The following is a 15,957-nucleotide window of genomic DNA, read 5'->3' on the forward strand; positions in this document are numbered from 1 at the left end:
CGTACGCAAGTACGAACGGCAGGGTGGGAATATTCAGATACCTAGGAAAGCGCAGGATATACCATTTCTTGCCACGCTCCCCATCCAGTTGTCGACGACCACGTGTAGGCCAGTCCTCGCGTTTTCCTTCCACCGCATGGAGGGTTAGGGTTCTTTACGTGTAGCTATGAGCTTGGAGGAGCAATGGCGCCCGCTGCTTTGGTGAAGCGGAGTGTCTCGTTCGATCTCCTCAGCCGCGATGTCGCCGGCGACGAGGATGATCGAGTGGTGCCGCCCAGGAACGGGCTCGTGGCGGAGAAGAATTCCGGGAGGCGGCGGCGCCGGAGCAAAAAGGGCACGCTCAAGCAGAGTTTCAGCCTCAGCCCTGGATCCAGCGCCGATCTCGCGGGATTTGCCGATCTGGTAGCGCAGGTCCGCAAAGAGGTACCAAAATTTCCCACAGCGGTGAATGGGATACTCCAGCAGAATGGAGCGGAGGAAAAACGTGCTGTTCATGCGGTACAGGAAAATGGAGATGGTCCTGTTCTTCAAGAGAATGGAACCTCCTCTTTGGTGGCGCATCCCTCTCCTCAAGCTGTCAGTAACGCAGACACCAAAGTTTTCGATCGCTTCGAGGCCGAGAAGCCTGCGAAGCAAGTCGACATTGGCGAATCCTGGCAAGCTCGCGGCTTTTTTCACGGGTTGCTTGAAGGGAGCTCTTTGGAGGCAACGGTACGAGCTGGAAATCAGAAAAGTCAGGATTGCGTCTACAATACTCTGGTGCACGTCCCCTGGCGATGCGAACTGGTTAGTTGTTTGTTATTCTACTTCGCAAGAGTTTCATGCTTAACATTTTATCTTTGTTTTTGGAACTCGTGTTTCAGCTCATCCTCGTTGGTTTTTTCGCCTGCCTAGACTCCTTTCTTTCGCTTCTGGTTGCGACACCGGTCCGAGTTGCAATAGCTCTTTGGAGGCGTCTGAGGTGAATTTTCTAGGTGTGAAATGATTTTCTTTTACATTGTTTTCTCACTTTCTTCTATCTGACTGGCAGAGAGCGACGAGCATTGGAAGCCAGTGACTTGTCCGATTTCGGTTGCTTACTTGTCTTGGTTCTCGGGGTTCTTTTTCTTCAGCAAGCAGGTATTTTGATCTATATGTCAGATGATTCTGGCTTCTTACGTTCTGCACTGTCACCGTTTAGATATCAGCTATATCTATCACTCGATTCGATTTGAGCCGAATATAAAACTTTATGTCATTTACAACATGCTGGAGGTAAAATTCAAAATTTCCTTGCAGGGCGTGAATTTTATTGTCTTGATTCAGGTCTTCGACAAACTCTTCCAGTCATTTGGCGTGGATGTACTACAGGTTCTGTATTTCTCAGCGATGAATTACGTTTCAAATGCTGCAGGTTTACAAACTTTTGCTCTCAACTGGCTCATAGCAGTGGGCTGCTTCAATATCCTTCGAAATTTTCTCTTTTCATCTCGTTCTTTTGTTCCATCCTTAACTGTGCACACCAATCCACTCGTTTATAATTTTGTTCGAAGCGATCAGTCTCTCCGCGGCGCTCCATTACGCCGCAACAAACAGGTCGCTGCTTGTGCTGCTAATGTCCAACAATTTCGCAGAGATCAAGAGTACCGTTTTCAAGCGGTTTAACAAGCAGAATATGCATGATCTGGCTCACACTGGTACGAAGCTTGTGTCGCTCGTATTTTTCGCAATAATGTGTTGTGTCACTTCCGCAGACACAGTGGAGCGCTTTCATCTTCTGACTTGCCTCTTTTTCGCGTTTGCGCAAAACATCATTCTTGTGGAAGGGCCATGGATGCAATTATTTTTCTACGTACGTTGCGTTATCTAGTTCCCGTATTGCACTGACTTATTGATCCCATATTGTGTTGTGCAGCACGCGGCGATGGTAATGTTTTGCGAATCCTTTGTGGACCTTGTCAAGCATTCCTTCCTAGCGAAGGTGAACCAAGTCATGCCCGCAGCCTACACGGAGTTCCTGGAGATGCTGTGCGAACAGGTTTATAGAGAAATCTTTCAAGTTCCTTCTCTCAAGTTTTCATGTTTCAGATTGCAAGCAGCCGCAAGGACTCCTCCAGGAGCAAAGCTCTCAGATTCATACCTCTCGGCCCCGCCTGTGTGGTAAGGCTAGAACTTTCTCTCAAATGTTTCCATAACCTTGGATCACAGGTTATCAAAGTCATACTTCCTCTGTATGCTTCATACATCTCGACAAAGTCCGCTTGGAGTTCCCTGCTAAGATTTGGACTCGTTGCCGGTGGAACTTTCGCAATTTTGGTAGCGTTAAAGATCGTCGTGCGTTGGTCACTCAACAAGTATGCTGCGTGGTATCTCAAGCGTTGCCACATGGAGTAAAGCGTATGTACCATTTCAAACGGAGTTAGTTAGCTATAGCGAATATAGTAACTGCGGGCGCGAATATCTGACGGCTACAGTGCCAGATATAGAATGAAATCCCTGACCGTCGATTGCTGGGCTATGGTTGCACGTTATAATCGTACGAAAATGTGGTGGACCTTTAGGCCGAATGAAAAAGAATAATTTCTTTGTTCTCCCTCCCTCACTGTTCTAGGGCTTTTGTACTAGGGTTTGGTGAGCTCCACGAAGTGGGCGGGGGGAATCCAAGGCGCCCCGAGCGATAGCGATGAGCTGGGGCTGGAAATTTGAGGTCGGAGACATCGCCAGCTCGCATTTCAGCTCCAGTAGATTTTGATCTCCGGATTGTAGCTTGGGGGCATGGGCAGCGTCTGCGATTGCTGCGTCGCGGCGTATTGCTCGTGTCTAGCGCCCTCTCCCGCGGCCGCGCAGCTCCGCAAGCTCGAGCTTCTTCTCGCGCAGCAGCAAGGGGGCCTGTTGGAGGTGGATTTCCAAAAGAGCTGGGATGTCTGGAATGGCGGCGATTGCGAAGTACATGGGCGCTGCTCGTTTTGTAACCGGCTTCTCTCCCAGTCCGGCAAGAACGAGCGCTCCGTGAAGAGGAAGTTTGCCAAAATCTATCCCGAGGAGGTGTTCTTCTCTTCCGTCGCCCGGGAGGAGGATGCTGTGATTTCCAACGAGCAAGTCAGGCGCTTGATGGGGGCCTTGGAGGCCGAGAGGGAGATTGTGAGCGCGCTGAGCGTAGAGCTCGAGGAAGAAAGGAATGCCGCCGCGGTGGCTGCTACCGAGACCTTGGCTATGATCACGAGGTTGCAAGAGGAGAAGGCTGCGGTGCAAATGGAAGCTAGCCAGTACAAGAGGATGGTGGAGGAGCGCACCCAGTATGATCAAGGCGCCATTGGGATGCTCAACGAGATCCTGGCCAAGCAGGAGGAGGAGAGGATGGCGCTGTCCAAAGAGGTGGAGATGTACCGGAGCTCTCTCGCTGGTGGGAAGAAGAGGCCTTGCTTTTCCAGTGTGGAGAGTGGGGATGGTGCTTCCATGGCTGCGACTTCACAAGCGGGTGGCCAGCAGCGAGGGAAGAACTTGATGGAATCGTTCGAGAGGGTGGAATCTCCTCCGAGAGTTTACAGCCCTTCGCGAGGAGTGGGATCGTCTAGCATGGACGTCGACGAAGAGGGCAGTGGCTCGTCCGGGATTCACGATCTACGTGAGGTTTCTAGCACAGCAACGACGTCGGGTGGCCGGTCCGAGCACGAGTTCATGGAGAAGTATGGTCCGAGATGGAAAAGCCATGGTTCGCCTCTCAAGAACTCGAGAAGCTATGGCTCCGCGTCCAGCTCGTCCGGTTTGTATTCGAGTTCCGTGAGCCGGAATGACGAAGACGACGCCGTCGACCACATTGTTCGTGCCTTCGCCCGGCCGCATGGGAAGCTCAGCGAGGAGCTGAGAGAGCTGAGCGCGAGGCTGAGAGCGCTGGAAGCCGAGAGGGATTACCACGCGTTTGGAGGGCCGAGGAGGGGCGGTGGTGGCAACGGCGAGATGGAGATTCTAGAGGAGATATCACAGCAGCTGCGGCACATCCAAGCCTTGGACAGGAAGTCGGACGGTATCAAGGAGTTATCAGAGGCATCCTTCGTTTTCTCCTTCAAGGTAAACAAGCTAGTTCGTAGCATTCCCCAGTTTCCAGTTTTGATTCTTTGTTGTTTCGCAGGGATTCTTCTCGTTCAATGGTTTGCGCCAGTCGCTCAACTCGAACATCAACAGGTAAAACGTTCTTCACGGTTGTTCTTTCGTCGATGATCGATCGATCTGTTCTTCCAGATTGGCGTGCATGTTTCTCAAACCTACGGAATTGAGCTACGGAGACCATCACGTCGGGCTGTCTCACTTGCTCGAGAGCTCGCCCCGCAAGACTCCTCGAGCGGTGCCTTGCCTGACTCGCGGGATCAAAGTGGAGACTCCGCCGCTCTTCTCAAACTCGTCCTACGCTGTGCTCCATCGCCAGAATCTGGAGTGGCCAATGGACGCGAGGGGGCGATCGGAGACAGCATTTAGCGGCTGGGACTACTGAGAGATCAACCAAAAAACTAGAACAAGAGAGAAGAGAGAGGTTGTTCTTCGTTTTTGCGTGTACATAATTTTTGCGTTTGTTAACGTTTGGAGATTGGAATATGCTTCTGGGTTTAGGGTTTAGAGTTCTTTGGGAGCTAGGGTATGAATGGCGGCTGTGGCTTGGCAGCTGAGAGCCCGTGTTCTCCGTAGGCATTTCCATCCGGCGCCATCGATCCGGCCGCCGTGCGCTCCTGCCGAGGCGCCAGTGATCGGGAGCGAGGTCGGGCATGGAGCACCTGCAGCAGAATCGATTTCTGGATCGATGGAGCTCATGGCAGTCCCCAAATCAAAGGTAAAAGTGCTGCATTCTTGGCGCTCTATCTCTCTTTTGTTTCCTAGATTTCCAAGTATAAGAAGAAGCTAAGGAACAATCCCAAGAACTTGAAGCCCATTCCAGTGATCGCCCAGTGCTCGTAAGTGCTAAGATTTTCCATTGAGGAGGGAGAGAGACCGATTGGGTAGTAATTCAGGCAGCCTGCCGCAGCGATCAATCTGCGAGCACGGCGTTCATCTGCCCAGAGATGCAAATTTCTTGCTTTTCTGACTCGCGGAGAGCTTTTGGCTCAGTGAGGCAAGTCAAGTAACACTCGAAAACATTGATTCTAACGAGAGAAAAAATCTATCCATGGTTTCTTACAATTGCTGTGGTGTGTTGATCGTTTCTTGTGCCAGGATTTGTGGAAGATACAGACTTCCAATGTACTTTTGCTGTAGTCCATGGTTTCGAGCAAAGAAGGATTTCAAAGTATAAATCAAAGCCACTTTTGTACAGAGCATTCTAGGGTTTTAGTGCCACGCCATTAGGGTTTTAGCGAAGAGCGAAAATGGGGCGCCGAGAGGTAGGCGATGAGAGAAATCGATCGTGGATGTGATTCTTCCTCTTCGATCGATGCAGGAGGCGGCGCATTCGATGGAGGCGATCGGATTCTCGTATTATCAGGCCGATGAGGTGCGAGCGATGAGTGTGAAGCGGATTACCAGCCCGCGGTTGCTGGATGGATTGGGGAAGCCGGTGCCGAATGGGCTGTATGATCCAGCTCTTGGTCCTACAGAACAATCGGATGTGTAAGGCTCAATCTTTCAGCATTTTCGTGCTTAAAAGACTGGGTTTTTTTTTTTTTTTTGCGCAGGTGTCCGACTTGTGGAGATATGCAGCTGTTTTGTCCTGGACATTTCGGGCATATTGAGCTCGTGATGCCAGTTTTCAATCCTCTTCTCTACAGATCTCTCGTGAGAATTTTCAAGAGCGTTTGTGTTTTTTGCCACCACTTCAAGCACGAGCGCAAGAAAGTAAGTGGAGGAAAACCATTGCTTCTTTAGCGTGAGTTTTCTGACTGACTTTTTCCAAATTTGTTTCCACAGGTTGAAGACGCTTGCATTGCTCTCACGCAAATCATGAAAGAGAGTGTTGTCGAGAATCCGTCAGGTGGGCGTAAAATGCTTATAACGTCGGGGCACTTTATCCAAGTGAAGAAGATCATCGAAGATTTCTTTAAACTTCCGCGGACCAAATGTAGTTCTTGCGGTGGGCAGGTTCCAGCGCTCAGGAGCGAAGGTCACGGGAAGCTGTTCCAGGTAACCTTGGGAGTGTTTCTAGTGGTTATTTACTCAATCATTTTTCTATTTTTTTTTCTCCAGCAACCACTGAGTTCTAGGCATATGAGTGCGAACATGGTCAGCGGGCATATTTTTAGAGATCAAAATGCTGCAGCGGCTGCAATGGACGCCAGCGTTCCCGAGTCGAAGGGCAAAAGGCCCAAAGCGGATAAATTTGCCAAGAACTCGAGTATTCAAGCAGTCGGGTACTTCAGCGCGCCTAAAATTTTACTGCCTTCAGAGGTGACGTTCTCATGTTCTTCCTTTTTAGAGACTGATACAAGTTTCAGGTAAGAAAACACTTGAGTGCGCTGTGGAGGAACGAGGAGAAGCTCTGCTCTTTGATTTGGGGTGGAGTTGGGACTGGAAAGTCACCTTCACCTGCTCGGAAAGATGGTTTATCTCTGTTCTTCTTGGAAGCACTTGCAGTCACACCGAATCGATTTCGGCCTCCAAACTATGTCAATAATCAGGTAAAACTGCTTCTATACATGTTTTTCAATTGTTAATAAGTTCACTGGCAGCTTCTGGAGCATCCTCAAAACAAGCTTTATGAGGTTGTTGTCGAAAAAAATATTCAGCTGTCAGATCTTATTACAGAGAGCGGTGCAAAATCAGAGGATGGTCTGCGGTTATGGCTTGAGTTGCAAAATGCCGTGAACGAACTTATTGATAGCACTACTGGTATTTTCGTCAGCATGATGAGTTATTTGCAAAGTTTCAGATTCCTCTGTGTTGCAGTTGCTGGGAAAGATAGAAACGTTGGAATCAGACAACTATTGGAAAAGAAACAAGGTCTCTTTAGGTGGAACATGATGGGGAAGAGGGTAAACCATACCTGCCGTTCCGTCATTTCACCTGATCCTTTTATTGCGGTCAATGAAATTGGTATTCCACCAAATTTTGCTGTAAAACTGACATATCCAGAGGTATGAAGACGTATTGCTGACAGTACTTACGTTCTGGTTTTCTGCTTTCAGAAAGTAACAGCGTATAACTTCGAGCGCTTGAGGAGAAATGTTGAAAATGGTCCGAACGTACATCCTGGGGCTACTCATGTTGAAGACGAGCTGGGTGTTCGGGTGAGCCTTGAGTACCTTAAAGATTGGCAGCGGGTTGCTACGGCAAAGACACTGCTTTCCACGCCAGGCGCTACAGCGACTGACACTATAAAGAAAGAAAAGCTTATAGGAAAGACAGTTTACCGACACTTGCAAGACGGAGATATATTACTCGCGAATCGTCAGGTAAAATTCGGTTAATGTTTGTGGTTGCTCATTTGTTTTTGTAGCCAACTCTTCACAAACCTGGAGTGATGGGACACAAAGCTCGTGTGATTAAAGGGCAACGAGCTTTGCGTTTGCACTACGCAAATTGCAGGTTTAAATCCTAAACTTATCTGGCAGTGCACTGAATGTTGTTTTTCTAGTACGTACAATGCAGACTTTGATGGAGATGAGATGAATGTTCATTTTCCACAAGATGAACTAGGACGAGCCGAGGCTTACCTGATTGTCAATGCCAACCAACAGTATATCGTACCGACAAGCGGGGAACCGATACGAGGGCTCATTCAAGTAAGAAATTGTAACGATTTGCTGTTTTCTCATCAACTGTATAAACAGGATCATATTATTAGTGCAACTCTTCTCACGAAAAAGGATACATTTTTAACGAAGGAGGAATATCATCAACTCGTTTATTCTGCTTGCGTACCTATGCCGACGTTAGAATCTGCCACTTTTTCGAAGGGTCGCAATGTGAAAACGCTCGACAATCATCCGGCAATTGAAACTGTCCCTCCAGCTATTTGGAAACCTCGTTGCCTGTGGTCCGGAAAGCAAGTATGTTTATTTGATTTCTTGATTGTTACTGAGAATTGTTGACACTTCGTAGGTTTTAACGACAATCCTCAACTATGTCACCAGAGGGAGACCTCCGTTTTCAATGGAAAGAGGTATACGTGTCTCGGGAGATTACATTGGGAAGACAAGCGAGGAACTGAAGGTTCTGGTTCGAGGAAACGATTTTCTTTGCGGTATCATTGACAAAGCTCAGTTTGGAAAATTTGGCTTGGTGCACACTGTTCAAGAGCTGTATGGTGCTGACGATGCTGGTCATCTTCTATCGGTTTTTAGCAGGCTGTTCACCTCCTATTTATTTGTGAGTGGAGTTATTCTGTTAACTCTCAAGTTTTCTAATTTTCTTTTCTTTTTCGTACTGTTCTGCAGATGCATGGGTTTACTTGTGGAATCGCCGACATGCTTTTGCTCCCAGGAGCGGAAGAGGAGAGAGCTGCTAAACTCGAGCCAGCGGAGAATGAGCTGGGTGACATTGTGCATGGGCGTTTTGTGGGTGTTGAGGACAAGCAACTGTCGAGTAAGAGAAAAAAAGTCTACATTGCTTTGGTTCTAACATGCACATCAATAGGCGTGGGAATTGAAGCAATTAAAGACATGACTGGGAGAATTCTTCAGCTGAGAGCTGATGCCGGCCGAGCTCGTCTCGATATGCTCATGTCAAGTGCTATGAATAAGGTGACTTCTGAAGTAAACAATGCACTCTTTCCGAAAGGTTTGGTGAAGCCTTTCCCTGAAAATTGCTTATCTCTGATGACGGTAACTGGTGCAAAGGGAGGAATGGTACGTAAACGTGTATATTGATGGTATCAGTGAGCTAATTGTAGTGTTACAGGTCAACTTCACGCAAATATCGTCAATGCTTGGCCAGCAGGAATTAGAAGGCAAACGCGTGCCAAGGATGGTGTCTGGCAAGACGCTTCCCTGTTTTCAACCATACGAACCTGTTGCCAGGTCCGGTGGGTTTATCAAAGATCGTTTCCTGACAGGTTTAAGGCCTCAGGAGTACTATTATCATTGCATGGCTGGACGTGACGGGTATGCTGATACTTAAGCGGACTTTCAATAACTCACTATTCGTCTATGCTTGCAGACTTGTGGATACTGCCGTCAAAACAGCAAAGAGTGGATACTTGCAGAGATGCATAATAAAAAATCTGGAGTGCTTGAAAATCAATTACGACTTTACAGTACGTGATGCAGATGGATCGGTGATACAATTTTTTTATGGAGAAGATGCCGTGGACGTGACTAAGAGCAGCTGTTTGACGAACTTCGACCTTATGGCTACAGTTAAGGCATTTGAGGTTTTTCGTTTCCCTCACTGCCTTTTCTTTCAGAACCGCGACCTGATTACTCAAAAGCTTGGCTTAGGAGAACATGCCAAGGACGTGAAGAATATGAAGGCAATTGTTTCCAAGGACGCTTACATCACAGACATACCTGAGGCCATGGAACAGAAGTTTGAGAAGTTTATGGGTGGGCTCTCGGAAGAGAAGAAAAAGGCGTACAAATTGTATCGCAGGAGACACATCAAGGAACTCAGAAGCGTGATGACGCACAAGTACTTTGCTAGCCTCGCAGCACCTGGTGAGCCAGTCGGTGTTCTTGCTGGCCAATCTATCGGGGAACCATCTACACAAATGACGTAAGTCTTTCTGAGTTCCATCATTAGTTATGACCCTGGCTGTATACCATTGCGCAGGCTCAATACTTTCCACTTTGCAGGACGTGGTGAGATGAACGTGACGCTGGGTATTCCTAGGCTGCACGAAATCCTTACCGTTGCCTCCAAGGCTATCAAAACTCCTATAATGACGTGCCCGTTGAAGCCTGGGAAAACAAGGTTGGTAGAAAAGAAATTACTCTCTTTCTTACTATTGAGATTTCGTGTTCAGAGACGAAGGCCAGAAGCTTGCCGGCGTGATGACCAAGGTGATGTTACCGGACATCTTGGAAACGGTCGAAGTGAGTGCTGTTCCCTTCTATGTTCATCACGGTGTACCGTCACGGCTTTACAAAGTGAGACTACGTGTATATCCTGAAGAGCGTTTCCCGCCGCACCTTGATCTCAAAATGAGGAGATAGACATGGCCATCAAGTCCGTCTTTGCTAAAGGAGTGAGGAAAGAAATCGAGAGGGAGATAAAGGCACTCACTTCGGCAAAAGACTCCATACAGATACTTGGAATTTCGGAGGACGAGCCTTCTCCCGCCGGGGAGGGTGAAATCGAAGGTGGGAAGAAGAAGGTGGTCGAGGCTGGGGAAGTAGCTGAAGAAGATGACGATGATGATGATCAAGAAGAAGGGGCCGATGCCGAGAAACGGAAAGGGAGAACTACTGACGAGGCTGCTTATGAGACAGATAGCGAGCAAGAGGACGAGCAAGAGATGGATTTAGATGCTGAAAACGATATTGCCGACGGTGATAACGACGAAGAGAAGGGCGGTGAAGTTGTGGATGACGAGGAAGAGGGGCACGGGAAAGAGAAAGAGGGGAAGAAGAGCAGTAGCGTTCGGGCTCGTGGGAGAAGCTACGAGATGAAATTCCAAGCGAACCAGAACAGTCCGCAGCTCTTTCTTCCGAATGTAAGTATTTTTTTACTGTTTCTTCTTTATGGCTGTTTCATGCTGGCTGTCTCGTGCAGATTGTCGAGAAAGTACTCAAAACCGTGACGGTACGGCGTATGAAAAACATCGAGAAGTGTAACACGATTGAGCTTAACGGCAAACCGGAAAACCCCGCGCTCCAGACGGACGGTGTCAACTTCTGGGAACTCTGGTCTCTGCCGGACGATGTTCTCGACTTAAACAAGCTCACATCCAACGACATTGCCGCCATGCTCAACACTTACGGCGTAGAGGCAGCCAGAGCCACCATCGTGAGGGAGGTACAGGGCGTCTTCGGCTCCTACGGCATCTCTGTCAACGCCCGCCATCTCAGCCTCATTGCCGATTTCATGACGTTCCAGGGGGGTTACAGGCCACTCAACCGGGTCGGCATCGTCTCCAACCCGTCACCTTTCCTCAAGATGAGTTTCGAGACCGCGTCGCAGTTCCTCATAGATGCGTCTCTGCGGCGGCAAGTCGACGAGCTGGATACCCCGTCTTCACGGATTATTGTTGGGAGAACAGTGGGCCTGGGAACAGGATGCTTTGATTTGCTCCAGAAGACGGACATGCCGCAGTATTGACTTACAGTGTCCGGGTTTGGACGTATTTGATGGAGCACGAGAAGTGGATTCGGGTCTACGTGGTGCTGCCAAGGTGTTTCAATAAAGACGCGCGCAAGGCGGACGAACAACACGAGATGGCTACCTGGTATTTGAAGCCGCTGGATATTTATAAGGGGGAGCTGTGACAGGTCGGTGATTGCCAGTGCTCGATGGCTGCAGCCATTGTTCCTTTTAACTTTAGAGTCGCCACCACACCGATACGAAAGATCAACAACCAGTATAGACGGACAACCTACAGTTGGCGAAGTGTCCCCGTCGGCGGCCAGGAGGGAAAAGAAAAGCAAAAGAACAAACGGAAAGGAGGAGAATAGGGGATGGAATACTCAAACTTTGCTCGGAAAACCCGTGGCCTATAGCGGAACAGAGCACCTGGTGCTGGTAAACTAGGAAGCGTATAAAAAGGAGAGTTGTGCCGGTGGCTTGTCCTTCTCGAATCGCCGATAGAAGTCCACAAAATCGTTCGTTGAGAGGGGAGGTGCCATCGACTCGTAACTAAATCGGAGGCAAGGAATCTTTAATCTCACTTCTGAGCTTCGAGTCATCCCAAAACTCACGGTGACATTGTGCCAGACGGACAGAAAACGAGATAGCTACGTCCCGGTTTTATGAGAAGGAAAACAAAGAACGACGGGAGTTCGTTCTCATAATTGGGACTCGAGAGGAGGAGCTGGAGCTCGATTTCTTTTCGTCGTATTGGTGGTTGCGAGCTACAGTGCCGGTCTCGTCAATCACTCCAAGTTGGTGGACACAGGTCGGGTGTCGGGAGTATTTTTACTCGCTGCTCCGGGACAAATAGCTGTCCGCATGAGATCCCTGGTCGAAAGATATAGAAATTCGGGCTTCCTAGCCGAGAGGAAGCTCGGCTAGCCGGGCATGACCAACACCAGGGAGAGAAGTTTGATGAGCAGAGGCGAGCAGCACTGGACTTGATCTCTCTCTTCCGGGAAGAGGCAATGCAGATGGATGGTTTCTCGGCTTCGAGACACGCAAGGCAATGCTGCTGCCGCTCGGCCGTGCTGTGGATCCTCGTCCTCAATGCATCTTCGGTACTCGCAGCTGTGACAAGGCAATACAATTTTCTGGTAAGTCGTCACACTCGATTCCCATCGTGCTTCTAAAGGAGAAAAGATGTTCCCATGCAGGTACAACCTCTTACCGTCTCGAAGCTGTGTAAAACTAAGTCGCTCATTGCCGTGAACAATCTCTTCCCTGGACCAGTTGTCTATGCCGATGAAGAAGATACGGTGGTGGTGAATGTGACCAACAATTGCCAATACAACATCACTATCCACTGGTTCTTGGATTTCTTCTCGCTTTTCTAGCAATCTCTAGTTACTCAAGATCGAATTTTGTGGCCAGGCATGGGATACGGCAACTTCGATCCGGCTGGGCTGATGGACCAGTGTATATCACTCAGTGTCCACTGCAAACAGGGGACACATACCAGTATAAGTTTAAGATCCAAAGGCAGAGTGGAACTCTTTGGTGGCACGCTCACGATACTTGGCTTCGAGCGACCGTGCATGGAGCGATTGTGGTGTTTCCCAAGACTGGAGTGCCTTATCCGTTCCACTACCCGAGAGAAGAGCACATTATTCTGATTGGTAAATTCCTTTGATTCTGAAGTTTTCATTCTTGCCTTCTTGTTCTTGTTCCAGGGGAATGGTGGAACGCAAACGTCGAAGATGTCGAGTCGCAGTCCTTACTGACGGGAGGAGCCCCGCAGCTGTCAGATGCTTACACCATCAATGGTCATCCTGGGCCACTTTACAATTGCTCGTCCCAAGGCAAGCTTTTTCTTTTTGTTCTTTTCTTCTTCTGGAGCATACTTCTAAACCTCCCAGGCCCCAAACACAGACGTGTACGTTCTCAAGGTCTTTCCCAACGAGCACTACCTCCTGCGCATCGTCAACGTTGCTCTCAACCAGGAGCTCTTCTTCACCGTAGCCAACCACAACCTCACGGTCGTGGAGATCGACGGCGACTTCACCAAGCCATACACAACCAGCACCATCTTTCTCACCCCGGGCCAGAGCACCACCGCGCTCTTCATCACAAACCAACCCACGGCCAAATACTACATGGGAGCCAGTCCATACAGCTCCGCCGCGGGAGTGCCATTCCCGACGACGCCAACTCTAGCAATCGTCGAGTACCAAGGCTCGTCGAACTCGACCCCGCCAGTAATGCCGACGTTCCCAGCGACCAACGACACTGGCCTCGTCGCAAACTTCTCGGCCAGCCTGAGGAGCCTGGCGGACACGACTCATCCGGAGCCAGTCCCACAGACAGTGGACAGAAGCTTGCTCTTCACAATCGGCCTCGGGACAAAGCCGTGCGGTGAAAACCGGGTGTGCCAGGGGATCGCTGGGACCAAGCTCACGGCCTCCATGAACAACATCTCCTTCGTCCTTCCCGACATCGCTCTCCTCCAGGCCTACTACAACAACATCTCCGGCGTCTTCACTCGCGACTTCCCGGACACACCGCCGATAGTTTTCAACTACACGGGGACTCCTCCGAACAACACCACCCCGCAGCGAGGGACCCGACTTCTCGTCATCCCATACAACGCAAACGTCCAGATGGTTTTCCAGGACACGAGCATCCTCGGCATCGAGAACCATCCCATTCACGTCCATGGATACAGTTTCTACATTGTCGGGCAGGGAACTGGCAACTTCAACTCGAGCCAGACGAGTACTTTCAACCTGTTTGATCCTCCGCGACGGAACACTGTCGGAGTTCCAGTTGGAGGGTGGGCTGCTATTAGATTCAAGGCTGACAATCCTGGTGAGCTTCTCTTCTTTCAGAGCTTTTTTTTTTTTGGTGGTTTTTATGTGACAACTGTTTTTCAGGTGTTTGGTACATCCACTGCCATTTAGAGGTGCACACAATGTGGGGGTTGACGATGGCTTTTATTGTGCTTAACGGTGCTCGGGCTAACGAAACTTTGCCGCCTCCACCGCCAGATCTCCCGCGATGCTAGTAAGATTTTTATAGATATGATTCTTTTGATCTTGGGCCAGCCAGCTCGAGATGATAATGTTTCTACAGGCAAGAAAAAGATGATCTTGAAAAAGAAAAGGAATTTTTCTCGTTAGTCTCTCTTGAGTGGGATGGGCTGGACGTTGTCAATCTTGTGAGGGACGTTCTTAAACTTGGAGAGGATGAATCTGGGAGACGGAGGATTGGGGTGCATTCGATGGAAGCACGCGTGAGCGGACATAACTGTGGCGTTGTTGGTCTTTGGAGGAATGAAGCAGATCCTCGGTAGGTTGTATTTGTGCTGGTGGAACATTTGGAGTTTGATCCACTCGTCAGCATAGCCGTTCTTCATCACCTTACCCATGTCCTCGTTCCTGTTAAAAGAGAGAACGAGAAAAAAAATCATTGTTTTCGGAAGATCAATCGAAAGAAGCATACTTTTCTCCTCTGCAACCATAGACGTGATAAGGATTTTTCTCCGAGGGGAGTGGAGGTGGGGTTCCCTGGAACAAATCAAGGGAATCTTAGACGAATTCTCTATCGTTTTCTCCTTTTATTTTTTTCTGGTTAGAACATACCACTCGTTGGCTCACTGGCAAGGGACAGTAGTGATTCTTCCGGAAGGGTCGAATTCCTGGAGCTTTCACGATGTGGCTGACAGTGGCACATCAACATCCAACCACAGAAACATGAGAAACAATGGAAATGAATAGAAAAGAGAGTGAAGAACACACGCAATGGTGGCGAGCCTATTCATCTGGATCAAATCGGGGCCGTTGATAGCGTCTGGATCTGGGATATGTTCTCGGTGCGTCATCACTGCATCAAGCAAGCTCGCTTTTTTTTTGTTTTCGTTCGTAAAAAATATCTACCTTCTCTCACTCCCTCGGCCTCCAAATCGTTGCAAACGCCATAGATGTAGTTGGGCTCTGGAAGATCCTGAGTGGGCTTCTTCACCTGGGGACGAGAGAGAGAGAGAGAGAGAGATCATAAAAAATGAAGCAAGAAAAGAGAGGGACACTCACCGCTCCAAGTCGAGGCTTGAGCAGCAGTGAATTTGTCTGGAAGGACTTGCGAACGGTGCCCATCCGCGGCACATTGTGCTCGTCATAGACGAAATTGGCAGGAGTGGGCATGGCGAGAAACAATCGGATTTGCAGCAAATAGCGTGCAGCGCGATGATCGGTGCGTCACAGTGGAAAGAGCACCGATTCTCTCTTTCGTTCTTTGGCGCCAGAAATGCCCGCAACGGTGGTTTCTAGTCTGGGCGCGCCAAATCTGATGTGGCAGTATCTTTGATCGTTGACCGTTGACTATGTCTAAAACGTTAGTCCAAGTATTAGTGGAATGCGAACGAGTGAACTTCTTTGAGAACTTTGTCATCAATTAAACTTAGTCATATCCTAGCTAGACCAAGGGAAAATTCAATATTCCATAGAGCATTTGAACTCGAGACCTGAGTCTGCTCCCTTAGACCGCTCGGCCCTCGTCATACTTAGGTTGTTAAACTTCTCTACGAAATTGGAGTCTAGAAACTATTAGTTAATCTTGATCAACCACTTGGCAATGCATATGCATGCTGGAGCTTAAATCATAGTATATAAGCTCCAGCCATTCACAATCAGCAAGCATTGATTAAGCTCCAGCAATCACCACCACTACAACAATGAAGGCTGCTTTGTTGTTGCTTCTGGTGCTTGTTCTTGCTACTCTCCAGATAGCAGTGTCTTCTTCTTCTTTGGGTAGAAGGGAGCCTTTGTCTTTGGAAAA

At 48.9% G+C, this 15,957-nt stretch overlaps 4 protein-coding genes and 1 non-coding gene across 5 annotated transcripts; 4 read left to right on the forward strand and 1 right to left on the reverse strand.

The window, feature by feature from the left end:
• Positions 1-149: 149 nt before the first annotated feature.
• Positions 150-2,495, forward strand: LOC9647943 (protein POLLEN DEFECTIVE IN GUIDANCE 1). The gene is made up of 10 exons (XM_024686466.1): positions 150-786; positions 864-961; positions 1,031-1,119; positions 1,181-1,254; positions 1,306-1,441; positions 1,503-1,676; positions 1,734-1,831; positions 1,895-2,017; positions 2,068-2,139; positions 2,188-2,495. The coding sequence occupies exons 1-10, from the start codon at positions 184-186 to the stop codon at positions 2,371-2,373; spliced, it is 1,653 nt and encodes a 550-aa protein (XP_024542234.1). The 5' UTR covers positions 150-183; the 3' UTR covers positions 2,374-2,495.
• Positions 2,496-4,470: 1,975 nt separating this feature from the next.
• On the forward strand, positions 4,471-11,740 carry LOC9647778 (DNA-directed RNA polymerase I subunit 1). Its single transcript, XM_024686464.1, is given in 24 exon segments — positions 4,471-4,801; positions 4,849-4,922; positions 5,182-5,348; positions 5,405-5,574; positions 5,640-5,799; positions 5,872-6,084; positions 6,148-6,348; positions 6,396-6,578; positions 6,630-6,789; positions 6,847-7,034; positions 7,086-7,352; positions 7,397-7,485; positions 7,535-7,682; positions 7,731-7,949; positions 8,002-8,268; positions 8,337-8,484; positions 8,536-8,747; positions 8,800-9,002; positions 9,058-9,256; positions 9,305-9,612; positions 9,670-9,810; positions 9,863-10,035; positions 10,038-10,552; positions 10,612-11,740. Coding segments are annotated over 22 exon segments (4,725 nt in total). The 5' UTR covers positions 4,471-4,801; positions 4,849-4,922; positions 5,182-5,333; the 3' UTR covers positions 11,158-11,740.
• Positions 4,978-5,107, forward strand: LOC112350419. The gene has a single exon (XR_002993762.1). It is a non-coding gene; the product is annotated as a small nucleolar RNA snoR77 (small nucleolar RNA).
• On the forward strand, positions 11,231-14,302 carry LOC9647779 (laccase-4). The gene is made up of 6 exons (XM_024686465.1): positions 11,231-12,281; positions 12,342-12,493; positions 12,559-12,803; positions 12,858-12,986; positions 13,057-13,992; positions 14,058-14,302. Exons 1-6 carry the CDS (start codon positions 12,153-12,155, stop codon positions 14,186-14,188), a joined length of 1,722 nt encoding a protein of 573 aa, XP_024542233.1. The 5' UTR covers positions 11,231-12,152; the 3' UTR covers positions 14,189-14,302.
• LOC112350379 (cilia- and flagella-associated protein 77-like) lies at positions 14,209-15,387 on the reverse strand. Its single transcript, XM_024686468.1, has 6 exons — positions 15,213-15,387; positions 15,060-15,144; positions 14,922-15,006; positions 14,766-14,841; positions 14,626-14,690; positions 14,209-14,561 (listed from the first exon to the last, which is right to left on the reverse strand). Exons 1-6 carry the CDS (start codon positions 15,321-15,323, stop codon positions 14,300-14,302), a joined length of 684 nt encoding a protein of 227 aa, XP_024542236.1. The 5' UTR covers positions 15,324-15,387; the 3' UTR covers positions 14,209-14,299.
• Between the last annotated feature and the right edge of the window lie 570 nt (positions 15,388-15,957).

Source organism: Selaginella moellendorffii, unplaced genomic scaffold, assembly GCF_000143415.4.
Source record: "Selaginella moellendorffii unplaced genomic scaffold, v1.0 SELMOscaffold_49, whole genome shotgun sequence".
Taxonomy (NCBI): Eukaryota; Viridiplantae; Streptophyta; class Lycopodiopsida; order Selaginellales; family Selaginellaceae; genus Selaginella; species Selaginella moellendorffii.